Source organism: Colletotrichum phormii, assembly GCF_030913505.1.
Source record: "Colletotrichum phormii strain CBS 102054 chromosome Unknown BDP81scaffold_7, whole genome shotgun sequence".
NCBI classification, from domain to species: domain Eukaryota; kingdom Fungi; phylum Ascomycota; class Sordariomycetes; order Glomerellales; family Glomerellaceae; genus Colletotrichum; species Colletotrichum phormii.
In genome coordinates, this window is record NW_026851449.1 from 1,764,574 (window position 1) to 1,784,442 (window position 19,869).

The window sequence follows — 19,869 nt, forward strand, 5'->3', positions numbered from 1 at the left end:
GGCCCAGAATGTTCATCCTGATGGACATCCTCAATGAACCCGATGACCAGATGTCAATGGTTCTCTATCTAACCTACTCAAACGAGTTTGATACCAAAGGTCTGATCGCCACAACCTCCGTCAGTATGCCGAACGAAACGCATCCAGAGGCTATCGAGCTTATTATCAAGGCATATGGCGAAGTCGTTTCCACTCTTAACAAGCATGTACACCCCAACGCAACCTTCAGTCCCGCCGAGGATCTTTTGAAACTTGTGAGATCAGGTCCTTAGTAGTAGTAGTAGTAGTAGTAGTGGTGTTTTACATCATCAGGGGTGAGATCAGGTCCAGTGGTAAATGATTAATCCTCTGCCTGGTGATTACAATCAGCATTCCATTAACTTGTCTTCTCTAGGTTTACGGCCGTCAGGCTCTCGAAGAGCCGTTAAGCGACGGTCCTAAGCTGCTGATCAAAACGCTCCAGGCGGATTCTGAACCCTTATTCGTCTCCATTTGGGGTAGAGCCAACACTCTAGCACAGGCCTTGCAGTTCATCGGCACGGAGCGGCCTTCCAGCGAAGCAGCTGAGCTTCGTTCTAGGCTTCGAGTCTACTCGATATCAGATCAGGACTGTGGCCCCTGGATCCGCGTCAAGTGGCCCGACATCACTTACATCGTCAACGTGCACGGCTTTCGGGAATATCAAGCGTCTCCATGGAGCGGCATAGGTGGCGTGGACAACGGGCTTCTAATGTAACAAAGGCACAGGACGATTGGCTGACTCTCAACATCCGTATTGGTCCCTTGGGCCAGGTGTATCCCGAGATTCTCTACGGGATGGAGGGTGACTCGCCTAGCTTCATGTGGCTTATTCAAAACGGCCTCAACAGTGCCGGGCGGCCGGACTGGGGTGGCTGGGGTGGTCGATACAGTCGTGTTACCGAGGCCATGGACATCAATGAATACGGAACATCCATGGACATCGCAGTTTCTGTGTCTGGCCTGGATCATCAAAGCCCAGGTGCCACTGTTTGGCGGTGGCGAGACGCCTACCAAGACGATTTTGCTGCGCGCATGCAGTGGACAGTTACAGATCGATTTGTAGACGCAACGCATCCGCCCAACATCAACGTCAACGGCTCCATTAGTCTTGATGCCATGGAAATAGTCTTACCGTCTACCAGTTCCGTCGTGCTGGATGCCAGCGAGACGTACGACCCTGATCACCCCGAGAACTCGACTCATCTCGAACTCGAATGGTATGCCTACACGGAAGCCTCCGTTGCTTGGGTTAGTGGTTATCTCGAGAGCCTCATCGAGATACGTCCTCTATTACCGCCATCCGGTACAGACGGCTATCTCAGTGTCAACAATGCAGGGTTCAGGAACGTCACGATTGGTCCAAGGGTCCAGATCACGAACAATGTGCCGAGCATCTCGCAACTCGAGGGAGCATCCTGGCATGTCATTCTCTAGGTGAACAACAATAAGGGTCAACATCCAGTTCGTAGGTATAAGCGAATTCTGATTCATGACGCAGAGAGCCAAAAGTAAATGGACCATGGGAATTCCCCCACTCTATAGCCTGTAACTCGCTAGCTTTGACCTTGGGGGCTGTTAGGGACGAGAACAGGCGCTCACGGGCAGAAAACACATCAGAGCCTTTTCTGCATTGTTGCATGGGCGACTACTAAAGGTTTGCCAGTGCATATCGAACAGCAATTTCGTGCAAATCATTGGTGTTCCTGCGGTGTAGCAGCATGACCCTCTCCTTCAAACCCCTCTTGCCTGAGATAGTTGTCCACCAGCGCAGCCTCAGTGCGAGTCCGAATCTCGTCCAGCGCGGGCTGGGCAGTTAGCCAACTTGCCACCAGCATGCTCTTCATCTGCCAGCTTGAGCTAAATCGTCTGACATTATACCAGTCGAGGTTGTGGCGTCCGAGCTCCGGTTTCCATGGGAAGTTGGCGATCAGGTGGAGGCGCAAGATGGCGGGGTAGTTGTCCAGCTGCAACATAGACTCTTTAACGGCAACGACGTACCATCTGGTGCTTCCGAGTACGAATCCTAATGAGGATCCGACGATGAACGGCAGTGCGGCGGTGCCCCAGATACTACTCCCTACGATCGCGGCCGAGAGCCCGAGAACAGCGGCCGTTGATGTGCCTGCTAGCATGCTCCGGAGCATTCTGAGATGGTGTTAGCTTGACCGCGTATCGTGAGACTCAGGGTGCGTACAGAAGACCCGGACCACTGTTTGAAATTAGCTTGGTTTCGGTATGAGGAGAAGTGATTGAACAAACTTGACATTGCCCCATCCGCCCAGTATCCTTAACAAGTTGAAGTGAGGTTGCGCATTGGCGGTGTACTCATTGACCTTTGAACTTGTTTAGCGGATATTTCTTGCGGAAAAGAATTCAAATATGACATACCGCATACTCTTGGACCGACATTTTGTCGTGGAGCCCGCAAGCTTCTGTAGAGACGTCGAGACACGCGATCACCACAGGAGAATGTTGACTGAAAACATCTGTTTGATCTTAGTTTGGGCCCCAATCTTCTTAGTCAGCTGTGTGATCAGTCAATCCATTGGTCAGTGCGGTAAAATCTCGGCTTTCCATGACTCCGTGCCAGCCCCGTGGGCCGATAGATCCACCCGGCCACGTCTCGGCTCCGTTGCCCGGCCCCGTTGGCCGTCATAGCTTCCTGTCTCCACCTTTCTTGACGGGACTTGAAGATCAAGTGTTGGTTCCCCAGTCTAAGACCCAGAGAATGAATCCCGATTGCTGGGATTGGATCATTTGAAAACTCGGGTATGCTCATTGCGGTGCAAAGGAGCCGACTTGCAACTCGACGATTGCAGTTGACGGGAGTCGGCGAAGACCTCTTAGGCTCGTACGCGGAAGAGGCACGGATTAGGCCGGGAAAATTGGAAAATTAGTTGTGTGAGGTTGATCACTATCGTACGTCCAAGTCATAGAGGCTATGACATTTTAATATCAATTCAGAGGCAGGGATGTCGACTTTCTGGATTCCAATTAACACATGACAGGTATGAAGGTTCCTGTGAAGAAGCCAGTCATTTGTTGGCACGACAAGTGGCGGGATCAATTTATCAAACACATGATATCAGATTCAAAGAAATGAGAAGGACAAGGTCTCAAATCTTTGCTCTCTAGATGTATGTAGCCGGGCCGCGGGTCTCGCTACCAATGCAAAGTCGATACTGGTAAATGCAGTTTCCAGCAGCCGGTGCCATACCGCCAACAACTCGAAAGTCTTTCTGATTTTTCTGCTTTCACCAATAACGTTTTATTTTTGTGTAGGAGTACTCGCATCAATCGCTACCGTTGACTCGGGGGTTTCCAGGCGTGAGAGTCGTCTCTCTCGCAAGAGCATCAATAGTCTGCTGGATCCTCTGCGCCCTGGTATCCGCTATTTTGGCAACTTCGTCGTGGCCGTCACGCAGCAGCTCATCCTTCGTCTTGAGTGCCGTTGACAAGGATGCTACGCATTGCGCTTGGAGGCACCACGGGTGATCAATATGCGTATTGTGCTTGTTAAAATAGTGAAGGTAGTCCTTGCCAACAGCTTTAATGATGCAATCATCGCAATCCGCGCTCTGATGCCAATAGGTTTCAAGCACCGAGACACCACAACACGGGTTGCCATAGTTGCGAACATGATGGCACGGGTTTAGCAGTTGGACCACCGAGTGCGAGCACGTGAAGATGTATTCTTAAAAGTTACACATGTTGAAGTATAAAGTAGGTGAGTTTGCTCGACTGAAGATGAGGAGACTAGGCGGCATTGTGAGTATGCCTCTTTACTGCTTGCTATTGCTCGACCATGCATGAGACTCACTTCTGAAGATTTTTGCAAGGCTTTTAGGAACTTATCTGTAGACTGATTTGTTGCTTGTATTGGCAGGCAATGGGAGGTTCTAAGCCCCCAGGAAGTCGTTTTATACGTAGAAGATGAGGGTACAGAACCACGGCTTTTCCATCAAGAACATCACTTCAATGAGTCTGATAAATGTTGTTCATTTCGCCAAGACCTATGTGCCACACTATTGGCTTTCAGCCATGATGTATCATCGTACACCCTTTTGGCGGTGATGGGCGCATAGCCAAAGAACCTGAGAGACTGGAGTGTCGGTCTTGTTATTTTCCTTCTCACACGATGAACATCTGGCTGACTCTGATCTTATCTGGCACCTGAGCATGAAACAGTGATAATATTGATGCTGAGGAACAGTGGTAGTTTGGTTGAGTTGATGTGAACCGTGAAAGGATGCAAAACCAGTGTGCTTTATCTGCATATCTTCCTCTGCCTCAGAATCTTTACCACAAAGTCATCACGTAGCACCAAGGAAACGCATGATGAGGAGTCTGCAAGCTGTGACCAACGCCAAATGCATACCTTAGCGAGGAGAACGCTGCTCACTAAACAATGACGCCTGGACAGTGCCCCACCACCATGGTCCGTCTCGCCGGAGCTCAAGGTACGGAAGGCCGTACCAACAAAGAGCAATTGAGATGCCGGATTGAAACCCCTGCTGTTATCATCCGGTCTTTCGCGAGGTAGAGTTTACCGCCACATGGCTCGTAACATTGCTTGTCGAAAGCACTTTATGAGAGCCTTTAGAATGGATAGCCTGTTCACCCGACAAAGAAGCTGGTTGAATGACCGCCCAACGCCACAGCAGATGAGGCGCAAATGAACAGAGAGCAACAATTTCCCTTACGCATACTTGCGCTTGTCAGTACTCTTGTGTTGGAATACGAGAACCACTATTCATTCCGTTCCTGATGGGCCAACTTGGCAAACGCGAGCTGGGGCTGACATCGTCCGATCGGTCACGGACTTTTTGGGGATGACCGAAATCATACCGTTTCCCCAACCCGCCTCGGTCCCGAGCCCGCCCGACCAATGCTTCCAAGCTTCCTACGTCAGCTTCAGCATCCTTTTTAAACTACTGTCGTCCTGCAGCATTCCGTAGTTTAGCTAGTAGGGTTTTGTTTACATCATTTTGCATCAGTGCACCACCACGCGTACGTCTTTATACATATTATCACCAGTCAATTGAAGATGGCATCAGTAACATTACGCCGCGTTCGACCGGCGACCATCGCGGCTACTGTCGCAGCGGGAGGCATTGGCCTGGCGGCGTACTCGAGGTTGTTTGTGAACAGCGCGTCTGCCGAGTCTGGGGCGCCGCCAAAGGTGTTTGGTGCGGGGCCTGCGTTTGTGTCGCTTGCGTTGGAGAGCTCGGAGGAAGTGAACCACAACACCAAGCGATTGCGTTTCAAGTTACCACAGAGGGAGGCGGTTAGCGGTCTTTCATTGACCTGTGAGTGTTTGCGGTCACCCGAGTTGCGAGGAAAAGAGTGTGCTGATGTTCGAGAACAGCTGCCGTCCTGACCATGTCATGGCCTGCGGGCAGGTGGCTTCCCGTCGCGAGGCCTTACACACCCGTGCAACCTCTCGGTAAGAACAAGAATAATCCCCAAAGGTCACCCATTGCGCTCATAACATCAATGCTAATTGAACAACAAGATGACGCCGGCTACCTCGAGCTCATGGTGAAGAAATACCCAGACGGCAAGCAAAGCACACACATCCACTCCCTCACACCAGGCCAAAAGCTCCTCTTCGCCCTCGCCATCAAAGGCCACCAATGGAAACCCAACAGCTACCAGCACATCACCCTCATCGCCGGCGGTGCGGGCATCACGCCAATCTACCAACTAGCACAGGGAATCCTCCGCAACCCGGAGGATAAGACGGCCATCACGCTCGTCTTTGGTGTAAACTCAGACCAAGACGTGCTGCTCAAAGACGAGTTTGAGAAGTTCGAAAAGGAATTCCCCGGCAGGTTCAAGGCTGTGTACACGGTTAGCAATCCCGTGGCGAATTCGCCGTATCGCAAAGGGTACGTGACGAAGCAGTTGTTGGAGGAGGTTGGCGCGGTGCCGAAGAAGGAGGATACAAAGGTGTTTGTGTGTGGTCCGCCGGCGATGGAGGCGGCTCTTGTGGGGAAGAGGAGTGCGCCCGGGGTGCTGCAGGAGTTGGGGTATCGGAAAGATCAGATTCACCAGTTCTAGAGAGGGATTCAGGCTACCTACATGTACGTTACAGAGGTTACAGAGGCCACGGGGAAGGATGAACCAGAAAATTCTTTCAACATTTCGCTCGGGGTGTTGGCGCGAGAAAAAAAAAAAAGACCTACAAAACAAGCCTTCAATGAAGGAGAGCTCGATTTTTTTGCGCCCTCGACGCTGCGAAAGAAGCCGCAGCTGCCGGGAGAAAAGAACCAAAGAAAAAGAAACCTACTCATGCCCAGAGCTCGGACAAAACCTCAACAATTCACATGACCCGCCTTGCTAGCTCAATCGGTAGAGCGTGAGACTCTTAATCTCAAGGTTGCGGGTTCGACCCCCGCGTGAGGCTCAAATCCTCACCGCGATTGGTTAAGCCATTCTTCGGGTTATTCTTTTTGCCTTTTTTGCCCTTTTGAAGTACCAGACTCTCACCCTTGCGCGGTAGAAGCTTGATTTGGAGGCTGATTATTACTGGTACAACATCCTCCTCCAGGCGCATGCAGAGTTTTTTTGCTGGAGAGGAGACTTTAGCGTTCAAGGTGTAGAGAAATGGGGAAGTTATTGGTGTGCCTGAGCTGAGTATCGGCCTCGACTGCAAGTGCTCTGGTGAGCGTCCCATACGCTCATGCGTACCTACCTTACTTTACTGGGTCACGATTGATCAGATAATTGATCAAAGTTGGTGCCCGTCATTCTTGCCGAGCTTTGAGTGTGTATTCGATGTAGAGCAAATATCACCTTATTATGCTGATACTTCCTGGGCTATGGCTTTCGGTATCTCTCTATGTTCAATGTCCATCACCCTGTAACCTCCATAAACAGTGCTAAGAATTGCGTCGCGAAGCAATTTAGAAGTTAATAGTGGGGTTTCAAGCCTCGCATATCTGTTCAAATGGTGTCCGCAAGTGGCCATGCCAATTATCCATCGGAGTCGACAATTTGTATCGTCATTACTGGGACATGATACTTCTTCAAAGTCCTTCAACAATGAACCCCAACCGCAACCATGATTCGTTGACGTAATGCACCGCCCCCACAAAAGAGTTCTCCATCACTCCCTGCAGCCAACTCCTAACATGTCTTTCCGCCCATCAGCCAGCCTCACCACAAATATCACCGTAAGCTCCTCGTCAGCCCTATACACCTCATCTCATGGATCAATGGACTAATGAAAGCAAAGATGGAGCAATTCGGTCTCGCAGCAGCGCACTCGGGCGCGATAAACCACATCCACGCCATTCACTTCGGTCCCGCTGCCGTGGACGTCGTCAGGGAGATCCGGCTGGCTGTTACTGTTGTTGTCATCGGCTGGGTTGCTGTTACTGGAATCAGGACGGTCTTCAATCGGGATAGGCGATGAGGAGGGGTATCTGGCCGAGGAAGAGCTAAGTTGGCGAGGGAAACGGGGTCGCAAGGAGGAATGCAACCCGTCGCCGAAGGTTGGATGTCAGAGGGCGAGCCCAATCGAATGTGTCTCTAAAACAGCTTAAACAGCTGTGATTTGTACAACAGTAGGACATTTGACTATCTCGGTTCCCTTTCAGGTATCTGTAGCAACAAACAAATGCACGTTATTGTCAGTTTTTACCAGTCTAAAACTCCTCCCAAAGTCGGGCCGGATTCCCGGCAACCCACTAACCCAGACTTCAGTCCGAATAGCCTTCCAAGTGCGCGGCTTTACTACGGCCATGTACGGGCCTACGGTGGCGGAAAATGCAGAAATCTCATACAGCACCAAGCCCCCGTTCCCGTGGCACAAGCCTGCGCGCCAGCACCCGTGTCGTTGGCCTTCTTTGTCCATCCTTCTGGGCATGTGCCATCGCAGAATGCCTGGCAGATTTCGGCGTCGGGATCTACTGTCGCGGAGTCTATGTCTTCTGGTCAGATGACAAGGCATGCGTTGGATTGAGTACATCTGTTCAGTTTCGTGTTGAGATCAGGAGAAGTGGGAGTGAGTGGCCTACCGAGTGGGATGGCTAGTGCCGCAGCCACGAGGCTCAAGAATACGAGCGCAATAGTTTTCATCTTCGACTAGGAGTTGCTCTGTGGTGTTTTAGTGTGATTAAATCGATTCATGGTGAGACTTCAATCTCAAAAAAAAAAAAAGGGTGACGGGACGACGGATAGTTGACAGTTGCGTGCATGATGTTGAAATAAGGTACTAATCATTATCTTCAGGGGGCAGATATGAATGGTTGGTGAAACACTGGACCATCAAAGAAAAGGCACCTGCGGATAGTAATGTAATCATAGAGTAAGACAAAGATAAATAAAGCAGTTAGTCCCTGAAACTCGCATGAATTAAACCACGATCTCGGTTTGGCCCGGGCGGGTGGGAGGCCTTTGTTCACAATCCAGCCTCATCCTTGTTTGCGCGGCGCGCTTACTGGTTGAGTTTGCGGCACAGGACGACGTCTGAAATTTCAAGTACCGCGCGCTCACATTCAGTCCCGCGGGACTGGCAGAGTCTACTGGGGCTGGCTATTAATTTCCTTTAGACACCGGTGGACTTTAATTCATCATCACAGATCGAGGTTTGAGAGCATAGGGGGGGAACATTGAACTTGAAAGTGGTTATGATTACAAGCATCTAAACAGCTTGCATCCGTACTATGAAAGAATGCCTCGTCCTCAACTCGTGAAAGTCTCTCGTCTCAGCTCCTAAATCCTTGTAAATACATATCCAATGTTTCCCATCATCCAGTCATGATCCATTTCCAGTCATCCCATAAGAGCCCATTATTTTTATGTACCCATATCCACCCACCAAGAGAGCGTCTGGAACCAGCCCAAGCGAATCTTTTCAAAACGCCAAGATAAAAGCAGACGGGAAAATGATTCCAAAAAAGAAAACACCACTCAGCAAGCACCATACCGGACACCTCTCTTACCCAACTCCTTCCTACCAACGGGGTCTTCGGGGAGGACCCAACCTCTCGCCCTCTTGGCCTCACGCTTCTCCGCCAACTGCGGCTTGGGCATCCAATCATCCCTAGGCAACGCCTTGCGTCTGGTACCCTCAGCAGGCGCACCAATCTCCGTCTTCCAGTGCGCGACGGCACCGCGGCCCTGCTGCTGAGGCGCGTCATCGCCAGCCATCATGCAGAGACCCCAGAGCGCGAGGCAAGCAGTGAGCGGGATCTCGCCGACCTCGCAGTCAGCATCGTCAGCGACGGCGGCAAGCTGGACGGAAGTGACTTCGAGGTGACCAAAGTGGGGGACGGACTCGCTGCCGTTGCGGACGATGACGAGCTCAATCTCGGTGAGGATGAAGCCGTAGCGGCACGAGTGCTCGCGCATGGCGTGGTGCAGGGCAGCGAGGCCGCGGAGGTACTCGACGCGCTTGATGTTGCCCTCGACACGCATGCCGGTGTTGAAGCGGTCAAAGGAGCGGACGAGGCCGACGACGCGGGCGGTGGGCTTGCCGCCGAAGATTGTGGCCGCGGAGGCGGGTTCACCTGCGGGAGAGGCGGTGAAGAGGAGTTCGGGCTGCTTTGCGGTGGCGGAGGGGGCGGGAGCGGAGAGCTGCATGGGTCTGTGGGAAGAGATGGCGAGCGCAGCGTTAAGCTTGGGGAGGTAGTGGGAGGCGTAGATGCTGTGAAGAGCGGCTTCGGTCTCTGGTTGCCGGGCGGTCGGAGCAGGGTTGGGGAGGAGAGGGGCCGGGACGGGGCAGTTGAGGAGAGCGGCGGCACCGGGAAGAGAGAGGACGGACGAAGCGTTGAAGGTGGTCCAGGGACGGATTTGGCGAACGTCCCACCAGAAGTGCTTGGTGTTGGGGTCCCGGAGAGGGAACGAGATGGTGCGCACCAGCGAAGGAGCAGGGTTAGATCCGGTGAGGTAGGTCATGAGAGTGGTGGTCGGGGTCGGGTCCGGGGTGGCAGCGGCAGAGAGGCTGAGAGGAGAAGGCGCCCGAGGCGTGTAGGAGGGGAACATGTATGCCTCTGATGGTTGCTGAGGAGCAGGAGTGGGAACGTACGAGGGCATCTGACGGTAGGTCGGGAAGCCAAACTTCTCGAGGGCGACACCCTCAAGGCTGCAGGTCGATGCGCGGCGAGATTGCATGTCATCGGCAAAGATGACGGGAGAGCAGAGGAGCGATGAGGGAGTCTGCTCCTCGGGCTGGCTGCAGTAGGAGGAGGGCATGTTCCATGTGAGAGTCTCCGGGTTGGTGAAACTGCGAGTGTGAGCCGGGCGGAAGACGGCGTTGGTGGTGGGGGCCACGGGGGTTGCCCGTCTGGAAACCGGGGCGCGGGGCTTCGGTGAGGCCTTGATGCGCTTGGGAGGCGACTCGATGGCTTGGTCCTGGGAGCGGATCTTGGGGAGCAAGAGAGGGCCGTGTTGGCGGATCGGGGGTGAGGCGCGAGACGGTGTTGTCATGCGAGTGCTGACCGAGTCCGGTGTGGAGTCTGCGGCAGAGATGAAGGAGTAGACGGAGCCATTGGAGCGAGAGCGGTTGTGGCCCGGGTTGTGATGGTAGGGGAGGTCGAGGAGAGAAGAGTCGAAGGAGAAACTCGGCGGCGTGGAGGGCTCGCACGAGGGGAAGATGAAGTCGAAGGACATATCCGCTGCCAGACTGGTAAATGATGTGTTAGTGGGGGTGTAAGTGAGGCGAGGAGCAGGGGGCATCTCATACGTGGACATTGTGACTGTGAGATGGTTGGATTATGGGATTATGAGAGGTGTTTCGTGAGAGAGGAGGCCAGCTCCAGGAGTCTTTTCGGCGTTTGAGAATTTGCGTTGCGATTGGGAAAGCAGACGGGGTTGCTGTGAAGCAGGGACGAGGTGGCCGCGTTCAACGAGACCAGGGTGTTCCGAGAGATCTAGGTGTATAACTTTTTGTGTTTTGGAATCCAGATAATGCGAGTTATAGTAAACAAACAAGAGCGATTTGATAACAACTTCAGACTGAGACGAGGATGAGAGGACGAGAGTGGAAAGGAGACGACGAGATGAGGATGGAGAGAGAAGGGGCCAACAGAAAGGGACAGTAGGCGCGGGAGGGGAGGACATCTTTATCCTCGGGTTTGAGGCTCGTAGCCCAATGGATGTGGTGGTGGTGATGCGGCGCGCGACTGACGGCCGACTGGAGCGAGGGCGTGTGGCCTTCGCCCCGGCCCCAGCCTTGGACTGACGGGGGGAAGAGCAGCAGTACAACGCAACGGTGGGTTGAGCTGCGCGCATCCGGCTTGGTGGTTGTAGTCTGTAGATGCTAGGGTCCCTTGGACGGATCGTGGGCCGAGACCAGACGACGGATGAATGATAGATACGTATTCTCGACTAAGTAGTGACGGTAGTATGTATCCCATGTTTAGGTGGAGGAAGAGAAAAACTGTCGTCTATCGTCTGACCCCGGCAAGACACAAAAGAAGACCGAAAACAGGGTAGCTTGGAGCTACTGCAGAAGGAAGGGAAAAAAGGGTGGACTCGTCGATGAAATGCTGCATCTTGGGCTGCATGCTGGGAATGGCAGAGGTAAGGTCGGCCCACTAGGGCGCTGAGAGAACCAGAACTCTGAAACACGGGGTCAAGTGTATGAAGGTTTAGTCCACTTGGAAGTACAGTGGAGCCGCATGGATGCAGAAGAAGAACTTGAAGCTGTTCGTTGAGTTTGGCCGGGTTGAGGTGAGGTGTATCAGTCGGGGTCTCTCTGATGTTGGCCATCGAAGTTCTTTCCGGGTGGATGTTGAAGGGTACGTACCTCGACATTTCAATGTGGATCCCTTTGAGGCGGAGCCTGCGGGAAGTTCGCTCGCTTATTTGCGCACTGTTCATGTGACGTTAGGATTCACCACAATACAGTGTATAATTAATTATCAGAAACGGTACGTATAGAATGACTGAGAGGAAGGTGTTGACCACTCACCGTCCACGACAGCTGTCTTGCATCAACTGCTCTTCCCTTGGTTTCCACCTTCGTACCTTCCCACCCCTGCAAAGCGTCTATACCCACGGAGTACGTAGACTGTGACTCATTTTTAGACACATGGCAGTTCGGTCGTGCATTAGCTCATCGTTTCTCCACTCTGCTAGCTTTGCTTCTTAGCGTCACCCACAGCAGAACGGGCGGAAGTGGGACGAACGCAACACAAACATCAACACCACTTCCTTTCCTCTCACCCTCCAGGCGTAGACGCGCTCGTGTGGTGTACAACGATCATTCGACGCGATGTCATGCGTCGTCGTGACATGCGATGCGATGCGATGCCATGCGTCCTTTCGGTCTCGCTCTGGTTTCGCGTCGAGACTGAGTTCATCGCGACTCGTCCGCGAGGGCATTCCCAACTCGTATACCACACTCCTCGCAAGGACGTGCCAGCACACCTCGCAGTCCGCACCGCTTCGACCGTCCTATTCAGTATTCTGTCAGATTTTCTCGCGATCAATACGCCGACCGCCTCATTTCCACGACCTGGCCTCCGGGGTCGAGTACCACCACCTAAGCCTCGCCCACCTGAGCTCCCAGGCACCTTTGAGTCCTTACCCTCTCGCAACCATATGAGCCGAGCGGCAACTGAGATTACCGGCGGCTGTCGCATCATGCTGTCTCTCCCACTAAGACACCAGAAGCCCTCTCTCGCTCCAGAGGCCCTCTCCCAGTGTTACCATCCGGCGTCAAGGTGCGCGCGGAAATTGGCACCGTACAAGAAAAGAAACAGCCGAACCCCACGTTACTCTTCCCGAAACAGCCGCTCGCTCAGAAAGCCTCCGCTCCCCTTAACCGCCCGGGCGGCTACGGCTAACAATGACGACCACCATGGTCCCACCCCCGATTCCGGACGGCGCTTAACACAGTTCAAGGCCCAGAGTCTCAAATCTCCTCGCTCTCAGCATCATCCGGGAACCGGTGGGCCTCGATAACGGGCTCCAGGAAGAGGCAGCCGCCTTGCCTGATTACCAGTCTCACCCTCTTACACGAACCCCCTCACCTCACCTTACACACACAAAGGTACATAGACGCCTGACCGACCCTCAGCCTCGATGGCCCCGAGGTCGGGCCTGCTGACAATGACGCTTTGAATTTGAAGCTGGCCATCATGGCCCGCTGCTTACGTCCGGATCATGCCGTAGCCGCGCATGTCTCGGTGATCTCGGTGAGTTCAGAAGGCGGGCCTTCAAAGCGTCGCAGTACAAGCGACCTCTGCAACATCGGTATACAGTAGTACGTCTTGAACCTATTGAGACGGGTCATCTACAGTCTACGGATGCCTCGTAATGGTTTCCCCTTTCTTCAAGATGTAGAAAACGACGAGGATACGACGAGCATGGTTATCGCCGACCCATCTCTGCTCCATGATTCGCATGACCCCTCAAGCAAAGCATCCCTCGGCTATCGTCCCCCTCGTTCGATGTAGTACGACTCTACTCCTCACCAAATGAGAAAACGGGAGACACGGCATTGCGAAACGATTGCACAGCCGCACTCCAGCGCTTAACACTACCTTACTTTTCAAGTTCCCCATAATCCCTCTTCTTCAAGCGCCACACCCAAGATCCAGTCAGCATCCAAAGTCTGCCCTTCGCTTCACCTCCTTCCCGCTTCGCTCCCGTGGCCCGTGCTCCTTCCTCCCTCTTTGGTTCGAAAGGAAGGTAAGGCAGAGTCCGTGCTCCTTCCTTTCCCAGACGCGGTGTCCCTGCCCTGGTCCGTGCCACCCCTTGTCATCCATCGCCAGTTTCCTCCCTCCTCCCTCCTCCTCACCCCCCGTCTCGTCATCCCATTGGCTCCCAACCACGCGCCCGCACCACCCAATCTCGACGCGCCGCAGATCCCGTCCACGACTCCCACGACCTCCACGGTCCGTTCAAACTGCCAGAAGATCCCATCCGTCGACCGTTCATCGCTCGTGGGTGTGTCCACGACTCCACTGCCCGTGTCAACCCCAGTCCAAGACCCGGCATCCAATCGGGTTCCCAAAGCACCAAAAAACCCGTGTCCCGACCGCTTCATTGGCCCAGCCGTCCTCCCGGGATGTTTCACGACCGCCTTTTTGTTTCCCGATTCAATGGCCCTCCCGTCGTCGTTGCTCTTTAGTTTCTCTTTCGGACTCTTTTTTCCCTTCACCACCTTCTAGCTAGCCTTCTCCTCCCCCCGGCTCGGTAAGGTAAGCTTGTGTAGCTCCATTTCCCTAGCCTTGCCATGCATGATGGTTGCTCTTGGCCTTTGGAACCATTGCAAGGAAGAGTGACTCACATCTTCGCTGTTCATCGACGGGTGGATCTACGGATACTTCCCACAAGGAAAAACGCATCAACGACATGGGGGTTTGGGAGCATCTTTCTGCTTTCCCAACGATGTTAACCAGGACATGTTGGCAAAACTTTGAGAATTTTTACTACAACCCCGGCAGTTCGGGTCGGTGTACTTTGAAGCGGATATCCGCCTCCAGGAGCCTGCCCGGGAAAATCGGGGAGGCTGGGGTTCAACAAGACCACACTCTGCGTTGTCTGCCATGGCATCACCAAATCGACGTCACTTCATTACCAACACCATGCGCATGCGGGACCTCGATTATTGTTGACCTTGTCAATCTAGGTATCCTCATGTATCCATTGTCTATCTGTCACCCCCAGCTCTCAAGAGGAGGGGACCTTAAAACCCTTCAAAGGAGACCCCGTCTATCCCACGCCCATGCCGAGGACGCCAAAAGGGTATCCGTCAAATGAAACGAAAAAAAAAGGACAAGTGTCTCTCTACCTTGCTACACAAAAGGACACTCAAGAAGGTAAAAGGTTTGAGAAGTGTAGGTAGTGTAAGAGAGGACCAGGAGGGAGAAAATGTTTCAACGTTTCAACGAAAGGTTGTGTGTTTCCATGCAGGTGTTGTGGTCTGCATCCCAGACTTGACACTTATCCACCCCTTCTCCGTCAGCTGCAGTCATCCGCTGCGACGGACGGACTGGACTGATCATCCGCCCCACGCCACAACCATCCACTCACAGCCACCGCTGGTCCCAGACGCGTCCAGCTTCCGCATACAACGCGTCGGTCCTTGGTGTTGAAGGGCAAGAAAAGCGACGTCCACACCATCCATCCCAGGCAGACGGCAGTCGACGTAGTCGCAGCAGCATGCCCCATACAAAAGGAAACCAGGGCTAGGCTCTCTAGTATCCCGCACCATTCGCCACCACGTCGCCCGTTCTCGTGCTCCCGCTGCTGGCTCCCTCACCTGCATCTCTCCCCATCCCCTCGTGCGTCGATTGACTCATACTCGACCGCCCTGAAACGTTTGCCAATGCCGCCTCGAGATCCGCCTTCCCTTCCCGTAGCCTCCGGAGTGTCCTCATCATCCCGTCCAGCCGGAGTCGCTCCTGGATCACCATGCCTTTGGCGAATTCCTTGATCGCTCGTCGCCCCATCTTCTCGTGCAGGTCTTGCCACCCGGCTAACTCCCCAGCCACTACTTGTTGCGAGTATCGAAGTTCTCGACCGAGGTCGTCCACCTGCTCTTGTGACTGGCGGGCTTTCTCTTCCCTCTCCTCGTTGAGACGTTGTCGCGTATCATCCAGCAAACCAAGAGGCCACCTTGTCGATCTCGTGAGCGAGTTGTAGTTCCGCTCCATGGCCTTGCGCGCAGCCGATATCTGCGTGATTTGTGCAGGTGGCCGCGACAGAGCCGACAGCAGGGCTTGGATCGTCGATTGTGACGCCAGGAACGTTGAGTGGAAGATCCCATAAGGATTCGACTGCATCGGTACGAGTGTACGGACATAAGACTCCATCGCCGTGATGTATGCAGGTGGAAGGAACGGCAACGTTGAAACAGCGCGATGCAGAAGGACTGATGCGTTGTGGAGATCTGCTCTCGTTAGTTCAGACCATAGCCATCCTGTCACTGGGAACAAACTTACCTGAAGCAACGATGGCGATGGAATTGACCCTTCTTGCCACGCTCTTAGTCGAGTAGTTGACACTCCGCACCATCTCCCTAGCATGATCGACAAATTGCTCGACCTCTCGCACATCTTTGACGGGCTCGTACTCTTCCCGCACTTTTTCGGCTCGCGTCTCGGCCTTCAGATTACTCCTTTGTTCCATCATACCAAGCTGAATATCAGGCACCAGGAAGAATTCCCAGAGCATCTCGTGCGTTGCGAAAGTCGGGTGATTGAGCATGATCTTGAGGAACCAGTCAGCCCGAGTCTGGATATCCCGTAGCACTGCTCTAGACGGCTTCGAGGGTATCTGGAAAGGCGACCGCACGCCTGCCACCGCCGGGATCCAGGACGCCGGGTTCTCCAGCGCGAGCAGGTTGCCGAGGTGCTCAAAATCAGACAAATTCCTGCGGCTCGTTGTGACAGTGTAGCTCATGTGGTCGGCGGGGGCGGCCGATTTCAAGACCAGCCGAATGGTCGCATCTTCAACGAAAAAAGCTCTCACGACACCGGTGATACGGGCATCCGTACCAGGGGGCATGCTGAAGAGTGCCAAGTCATCAATCTTATTCCTGATGTCGTCATCTTTGGCCAATTCAACGGCCGTCAGGCTCCGGATTTCTCGGGCTGCGACATCGACGCGTGCATCCACATATAACGTTCTGACCATGTCTAGTCTGCCATATTTGCTGGCAACCATCAATGGTGTAAACTTCTTCTCGTTCGTGGCGTTGACATCGACATCGCATTGCTGGAGCACTCTGAGTGCCAGCTGCGGGTCATTGACAATGTGAAGCAGAGTGTTCCCCTTGGCGTCCACATGATCGTCAATGTGCAGCGGAAGCCCGTCACGCTGCGCTTCCGTGGCCGCATCAAGGCCGGCATCCACCATTTCGCGGTAATGGACATGGTCATACGACCTGCAAAGTGCAAAAAGCGGCGTCTGCCCATTCTTGTCTTTTTGCCGCCAGGGGACTAATCTCCCGATCCGAGAAATTAGAAACGGTGCGTGGAACAGGTAATGCGCACAACTGCGTCCCCAAATGTCTTGCTGAGCAAAATACTCAATTAGGCGCTCTCTTGCCGCCAGCCTCGAAATGAAGTCGAGAATAATATTGATCAGCTCCGTATGTCCCAGCTGAACCGCAGCGCTAAACAGCGTCGTATCTTCGTTGTTGATGTCGTCTAAAATAACAGAAAGAGGATAGTACTCGCTCAACGTCAGCAAGTACCGCATAATGTCGGCTCTTTCGTTTTGCACAGCCATCATCAGGATTGACTCGCCGAACGAATTATGTGTCTGCGACAATCGATCAATTGTGACATCGCCCTCGAGCACGCTTCCAATAGTTCCATTGCTGGTCGCTCTTGAGTGATATGAGATCTCCGAGCCGCTAGACATGCTTCGTGTATCCATGGCAACTCTCTTGACCTTTCGAGGAGGCGGGGGAAGCGGGAAGTCAATCTCACTGCCGTCATCCTCAGCCTGGAATGGGAAGACGTGGCTCAGGCCAGAGCCTGACGAGAAGCGATCCGAGATCGTAACTGCTGTTGATGACCTCCTCGAGGCAGACCCGTTGGTAAAGCTCCAGCTGTGAGAAGGGCGGCGACTTGATTCTGGCGAATCATAAAGGTCATCATCGAGAACGGCGTTCTCATCTGGTTCCATAATATTCTTCAAGTCTTCTAGGCTTCCATTGCTAGTGGCATTCCATAGCGCTTTGTTTCGTCGGCTGGCTCTGCGCAATCCAGCCGAGTCGAGTGTGAGGTAAGAAAGGACAGCTTCGAAAGTGCTCAGTGCATATCCCATCTCGCCGTTGTCGACGTCGTCGATGAAGATGAAGTGACGGATGTAGATGAGCCGAGCGTGCAAGTGCCGAACTTGCGCTCGAATGACCACGAAGAGCAACAATGAGACGAGCGTATCCGCATTGACTGTTAGCGTGGGCTTTTCGGTCGAAGAGGCTGCCTGCGCCCGTGAAGACTCCGTCAGATGCGTGACGAGCTTCATGGTCGATAGGAGCAGATCGAGCATCTCTTGTGGGCTCATGGCATTCGCTGTCTTCTTGAACTCCTCCACGGCCAGACCAAGCTGTATTGTCAACTCGTGCTTCCCTCGCGAGCCACCTTCTATGGAGATGCCGAGCTGTGACAAGTCGATGAACTCCATCTGCCGAATCTTGGCCTCCAACTCGAGATCATACGGTCGTTTTGATGCACTGAGTCGCGGAAACAGGAGGTGATGCGTGTTCTCGGTGACGTATCTTTCGATGAGCCTTTCAACCAGAGGTCCCGTAAGATCGGTCGTAGCCCCGAGCATCGAGAGTTGCTGCTTGTCAACCCCCTGGAACAAGTCGATGGCGGCTGTCACCGCGGTCTCCAATGAAGCTCTCATCACATCTTCGTCGTCCTCGGCGTAAAAGTTCTCCGTCACGGGTAGGCCGTTAGTCAGCCCGTTAGGCCGCCTCGCTGCTGACATGCTGTTGGACCGCGCCTTCCTCATTGCCGTAGTGATAGGTCCGTCGGGCTCGGGGTCGGGTATGCGTAACGCCGAAGGGGGCGGCGGAAGCGGTCGCTCGAAGACGGTCGTAAACTCTCGAAACAGCTTTTCTAATCCGGGCTGCATTTGTCGCGCAATGATGGGGAAATGGTTGAGGAGGTCGTGAAAGCTCTTGATATCCTTCTTTCGTGGTAGCATCGCGCCTTCGCCAATCTCCGCAGCCGCCGCCTGGCTCTGTTCGAGAGCTCTCCTCCTCGCCATTCCCTCTACCAGTATGGCAGGCTCGATCTTGGTCTCCTCCCATACTCCCACGAGTGGTCGCGAGATGTAGTAAATCAGCCATTGGCGGGGCTCGAGGAGGTCGGGATACCATGTCGAATCGTTGAGCAATTGAGCTTGCGCGAGCGACTTGAAGCCTGTGATATACTTGTCAGTCATTGGTGGCTCAGGATTGCATTTTCAGGCGCACCTTTGTTACTGTAGACGTGTGTATCTTTGATGACAACTGTGCGACCATTGATGGTCTGATACTGCTTCGCCTTGCCCCTCAGCTCCCGCAGGTTTTGCGCCGCGTCCTTCCCGCCCGCAGCAGAGGCGGTATTTGCGGCGGGAATCCGAAGCACATGGCTAGCTAGAAATTCTTCCGAGGTGATGAGCTCATGGAAGGTCGAGCCGCTCTCGACTTCGCGACATGTGAGGAGAACATCGGTGGTCGGGACCAGGAGGATGTGATGATGTACCGGGGTACACTGTGAGGGTAGGGAGCTTCGGAAGAAGGCAGCGAGGAATGGATTGAGGGGTTGCATTCATTCGACTGGCGCTGGACGTCCTCGGCCAGCTTGCCCGGCCGGGGAAGCCAGGATTGCAGGGGAAAGGTGAGTAGGTGGTGGAGGATCGCGAAATTCGGGAGCACGGAGGTGCCGGGGGATCGACGGGCAAGAGGCGGAATGAAGGCTGGAAATAGGATCGCTGGGTATCGCTTAATGTCGCTGAGATGCAAGATGGCCGTTGGCGGTCATGGAAAAGACGCGAATCTGATTTGCGGTCGGTGAGGCAGGTGGGAAATGGTTCGTGATGGAAAGGCAAGTTGGTAGTGGTGGTTGCGATTCCCCTGGACAGATAGCAGTGGAAGGTGTTGAAGCTCTGGTGTGGGCCAGGCAAGCCAGGCACTGACCTCACTCAGGCCGCACGTCCCACTCCCAATGGGCTGCCACGTAGGGGTCGATCAAAACCATTTTCTATATTAAAAACGTTGTTTTAAATTTTTCCCACTAATACGTATAAGATATAAAAATAACGCTAACCCAATTAAGCTAGCGACCTACCTAATAAGATTAACTCTAGCCGAATTAACTAATTAATTCGCTTAAAATTCTTATTTTTAATAGCTTCTCCTTATTTATTAATTTATTTATTTAC

General features: G+C 53.5%; 6 protein-coding genes and 1 non-coding gene across 7 annotated transcripts; 4 read left to right on the forward strand and 3 right to left on the reverse strand.

Moving 5' to 3' along the window:
• Positions 1 to 8: 8 nt before the first annotated feature.
• On the forward strand, positions 9 to 1,455 carry BDP81DRAFT_460083 (uncharacterized protein; the record flags this gene model as incomplete). The annotated part of the gene is made up of 3 exons (XM_060593614.1): positions 9 to 254; positions 395 to 712; positions 742 to 1,455. The coding sequence occupies 3 exons, from the start codon at positions 9 to 11 to the stop codon at positions 1,453 to 1,455; spliced, it is 1,278 nt and encodes a 425-aa protein (XP_060447085.1).
• On the reverse strand, positions 1,425 to 2,466 carry BDP81DRAFT_346383 (uncharacterized protein). Its single transcript, XM_060586116.1, has 4 exons — positions 2,410 to 2,466; positions 2,281 to 2,354; positions 2,216 to 2,230; positions 1,425 to 2,166 (listed from the first exon to the last, which is right to left on the reverse strand). The coding sequence occupies exons 1-4, from the start codon at positions 2,428 to 2,430 to the stop codon at positions 1,713 to 1,715; spliced, it is 564 nt and encodes a 187-aa protein (XP_060447086.1). The 5' UTR covers positions 2,431 to 2,466; the 3' UTR covers positions 1,425 to 1,712.
• A 2,507-nt stretch (positions 2,467 to 4,973) lies between these two features.
• BDP81DRAFT_371954 (oxidoreductase NAD-binding domain-containing protein) lies at positions 4,974 to 6,357 on the forward strand. The gene is made up of 3 exons (XM_060586638.1): positions 4,974 to 5,330; positions 5,390 to 5,467; positions 5,537 to 6,357. Exons 1-3 carry the CDS (start codon positions 5,069 to 5,071, stop codon positions 6,082 to 6,084), a joined length of 888 nt encoding a protein of 295 aa, XP_060447087.1. The 5' UTR covers positions 4,974 to 5,068; the 3' UTR covers positions 6,085 to 6,357.
• BDP81DRAFT_t129 lies at positions 6,358 to 6,430 on the forward strand. The gene has a single exon. It is a non-coding gene; the product is annotated as a tRNA-Lys (tRNA).
• Positions 6,431 to 7,157: 727 nt separating this feature from the next.
• BDP81DRAFT_393070 (uncharacterized protein) lies at positions 7,158 to 7,441 on the forward strand (the record flags this gene model as incomplete). The annotated part of the gene is made up of 2 exons (XM_060587792.1): positions 7,158 to 7,199; positions 7,262 to 7,441. The coding sequence occupies 2 exons, from the start codon at positions 7,158 to 7,160 to the stop codon at positions 7,439 to 7,441; spliced, it is 222 nt and encodes a 73-aa protein (XP_060447088.1).
• Positions 7,442 to 8,843: 1,402 nt separating this feature from the next.
• On the reverse strand, positions 8,844 to 10,907 carry BDP81DRAFT_208511 (uncharacterized protein). Its single transcript, XM_060582639.1, has 2 exons — positions 10,715 to 10,907; positions 8,844 to 10,654 (listed from the first exon to the last, which is right to left on the reverse strand). The coding sequence occupies exons 1-2, from the start codon at positions 10,720 to 10,722 to the stop codon at positions 8,941 to 8,943; spliced, it is 1,722 nt and encodes a 573-aa protein (XP_060447089.1). The 5' UTR covers positions 10,723 to 10,907; the 3' UTR covers positions 8,844 to 8,940.
• Positions 10,908 to 15,179: 4,272 nt separating this feature from the next.
• BDP81DRAFT_371960 (uncharacterized protein) lies at positions 15,180 to 19,644 on the reverse strand (the record flags this gene model as incomplete). The annotated part of the gene is made up of 3 exons (XM_060586639.1): positions 18,920 to 19,644; positions 15,927 to 18,866; positions 15,180 to 15,877 (listed from the first exon to the last, which is right to left on the reverse strand). The coding sequence occupies exons 1-3, from the start codon at positions 19,254 to 19,256 to the stop codon at positions 15,180 to 15,182; spliced, it is 3,975 nt and encodes a 1,324-aa protein (XP_060447090.1). The 5' UTR covers positions 19,257 to 19,644.
• Between the last annotated feature and the right edge of the window lie 225 nt (positions 19,645 to 19,869).

Bases quoted from the DNA above. Each gene is read 5' to 3' on its own strand.
- BDP81DRAFT_346383 (XM_060586116.1), bottom strand. From the start codon at position 2,430: ATGTCGGTCCAAGAGTATGCG. The intron at 2,355-2,409 runs GTATGTCATATT...ACAAGTTCAAAG, and splicing joins TGTCGGTCCAAGAGTATGCG to GTCAATGAGTACACCGCCAA.
- BDP81DRAFT_371954 (XM_060586638.1), top strand. From the start codon at position 5,069: ATGGCATCAGTAACATTACGCCGCGTTCGACCGGCGACCATCGCGGCT. The intron at 5,331-5,389 runs GTGAGTGTTTGC...GTTCGAGAACAG, and splicing joins TAGCGGTCTTTCATTGACCT to CTGCCGTCCTGACCATGTCA. The intron at 5,468-5,536 runs GTAAGAACAAGA...TTGAACAACAAG, and splicing joins CACACCCGTGCAACCTCTCG to ATGACGCCGGCTACCTCGAG.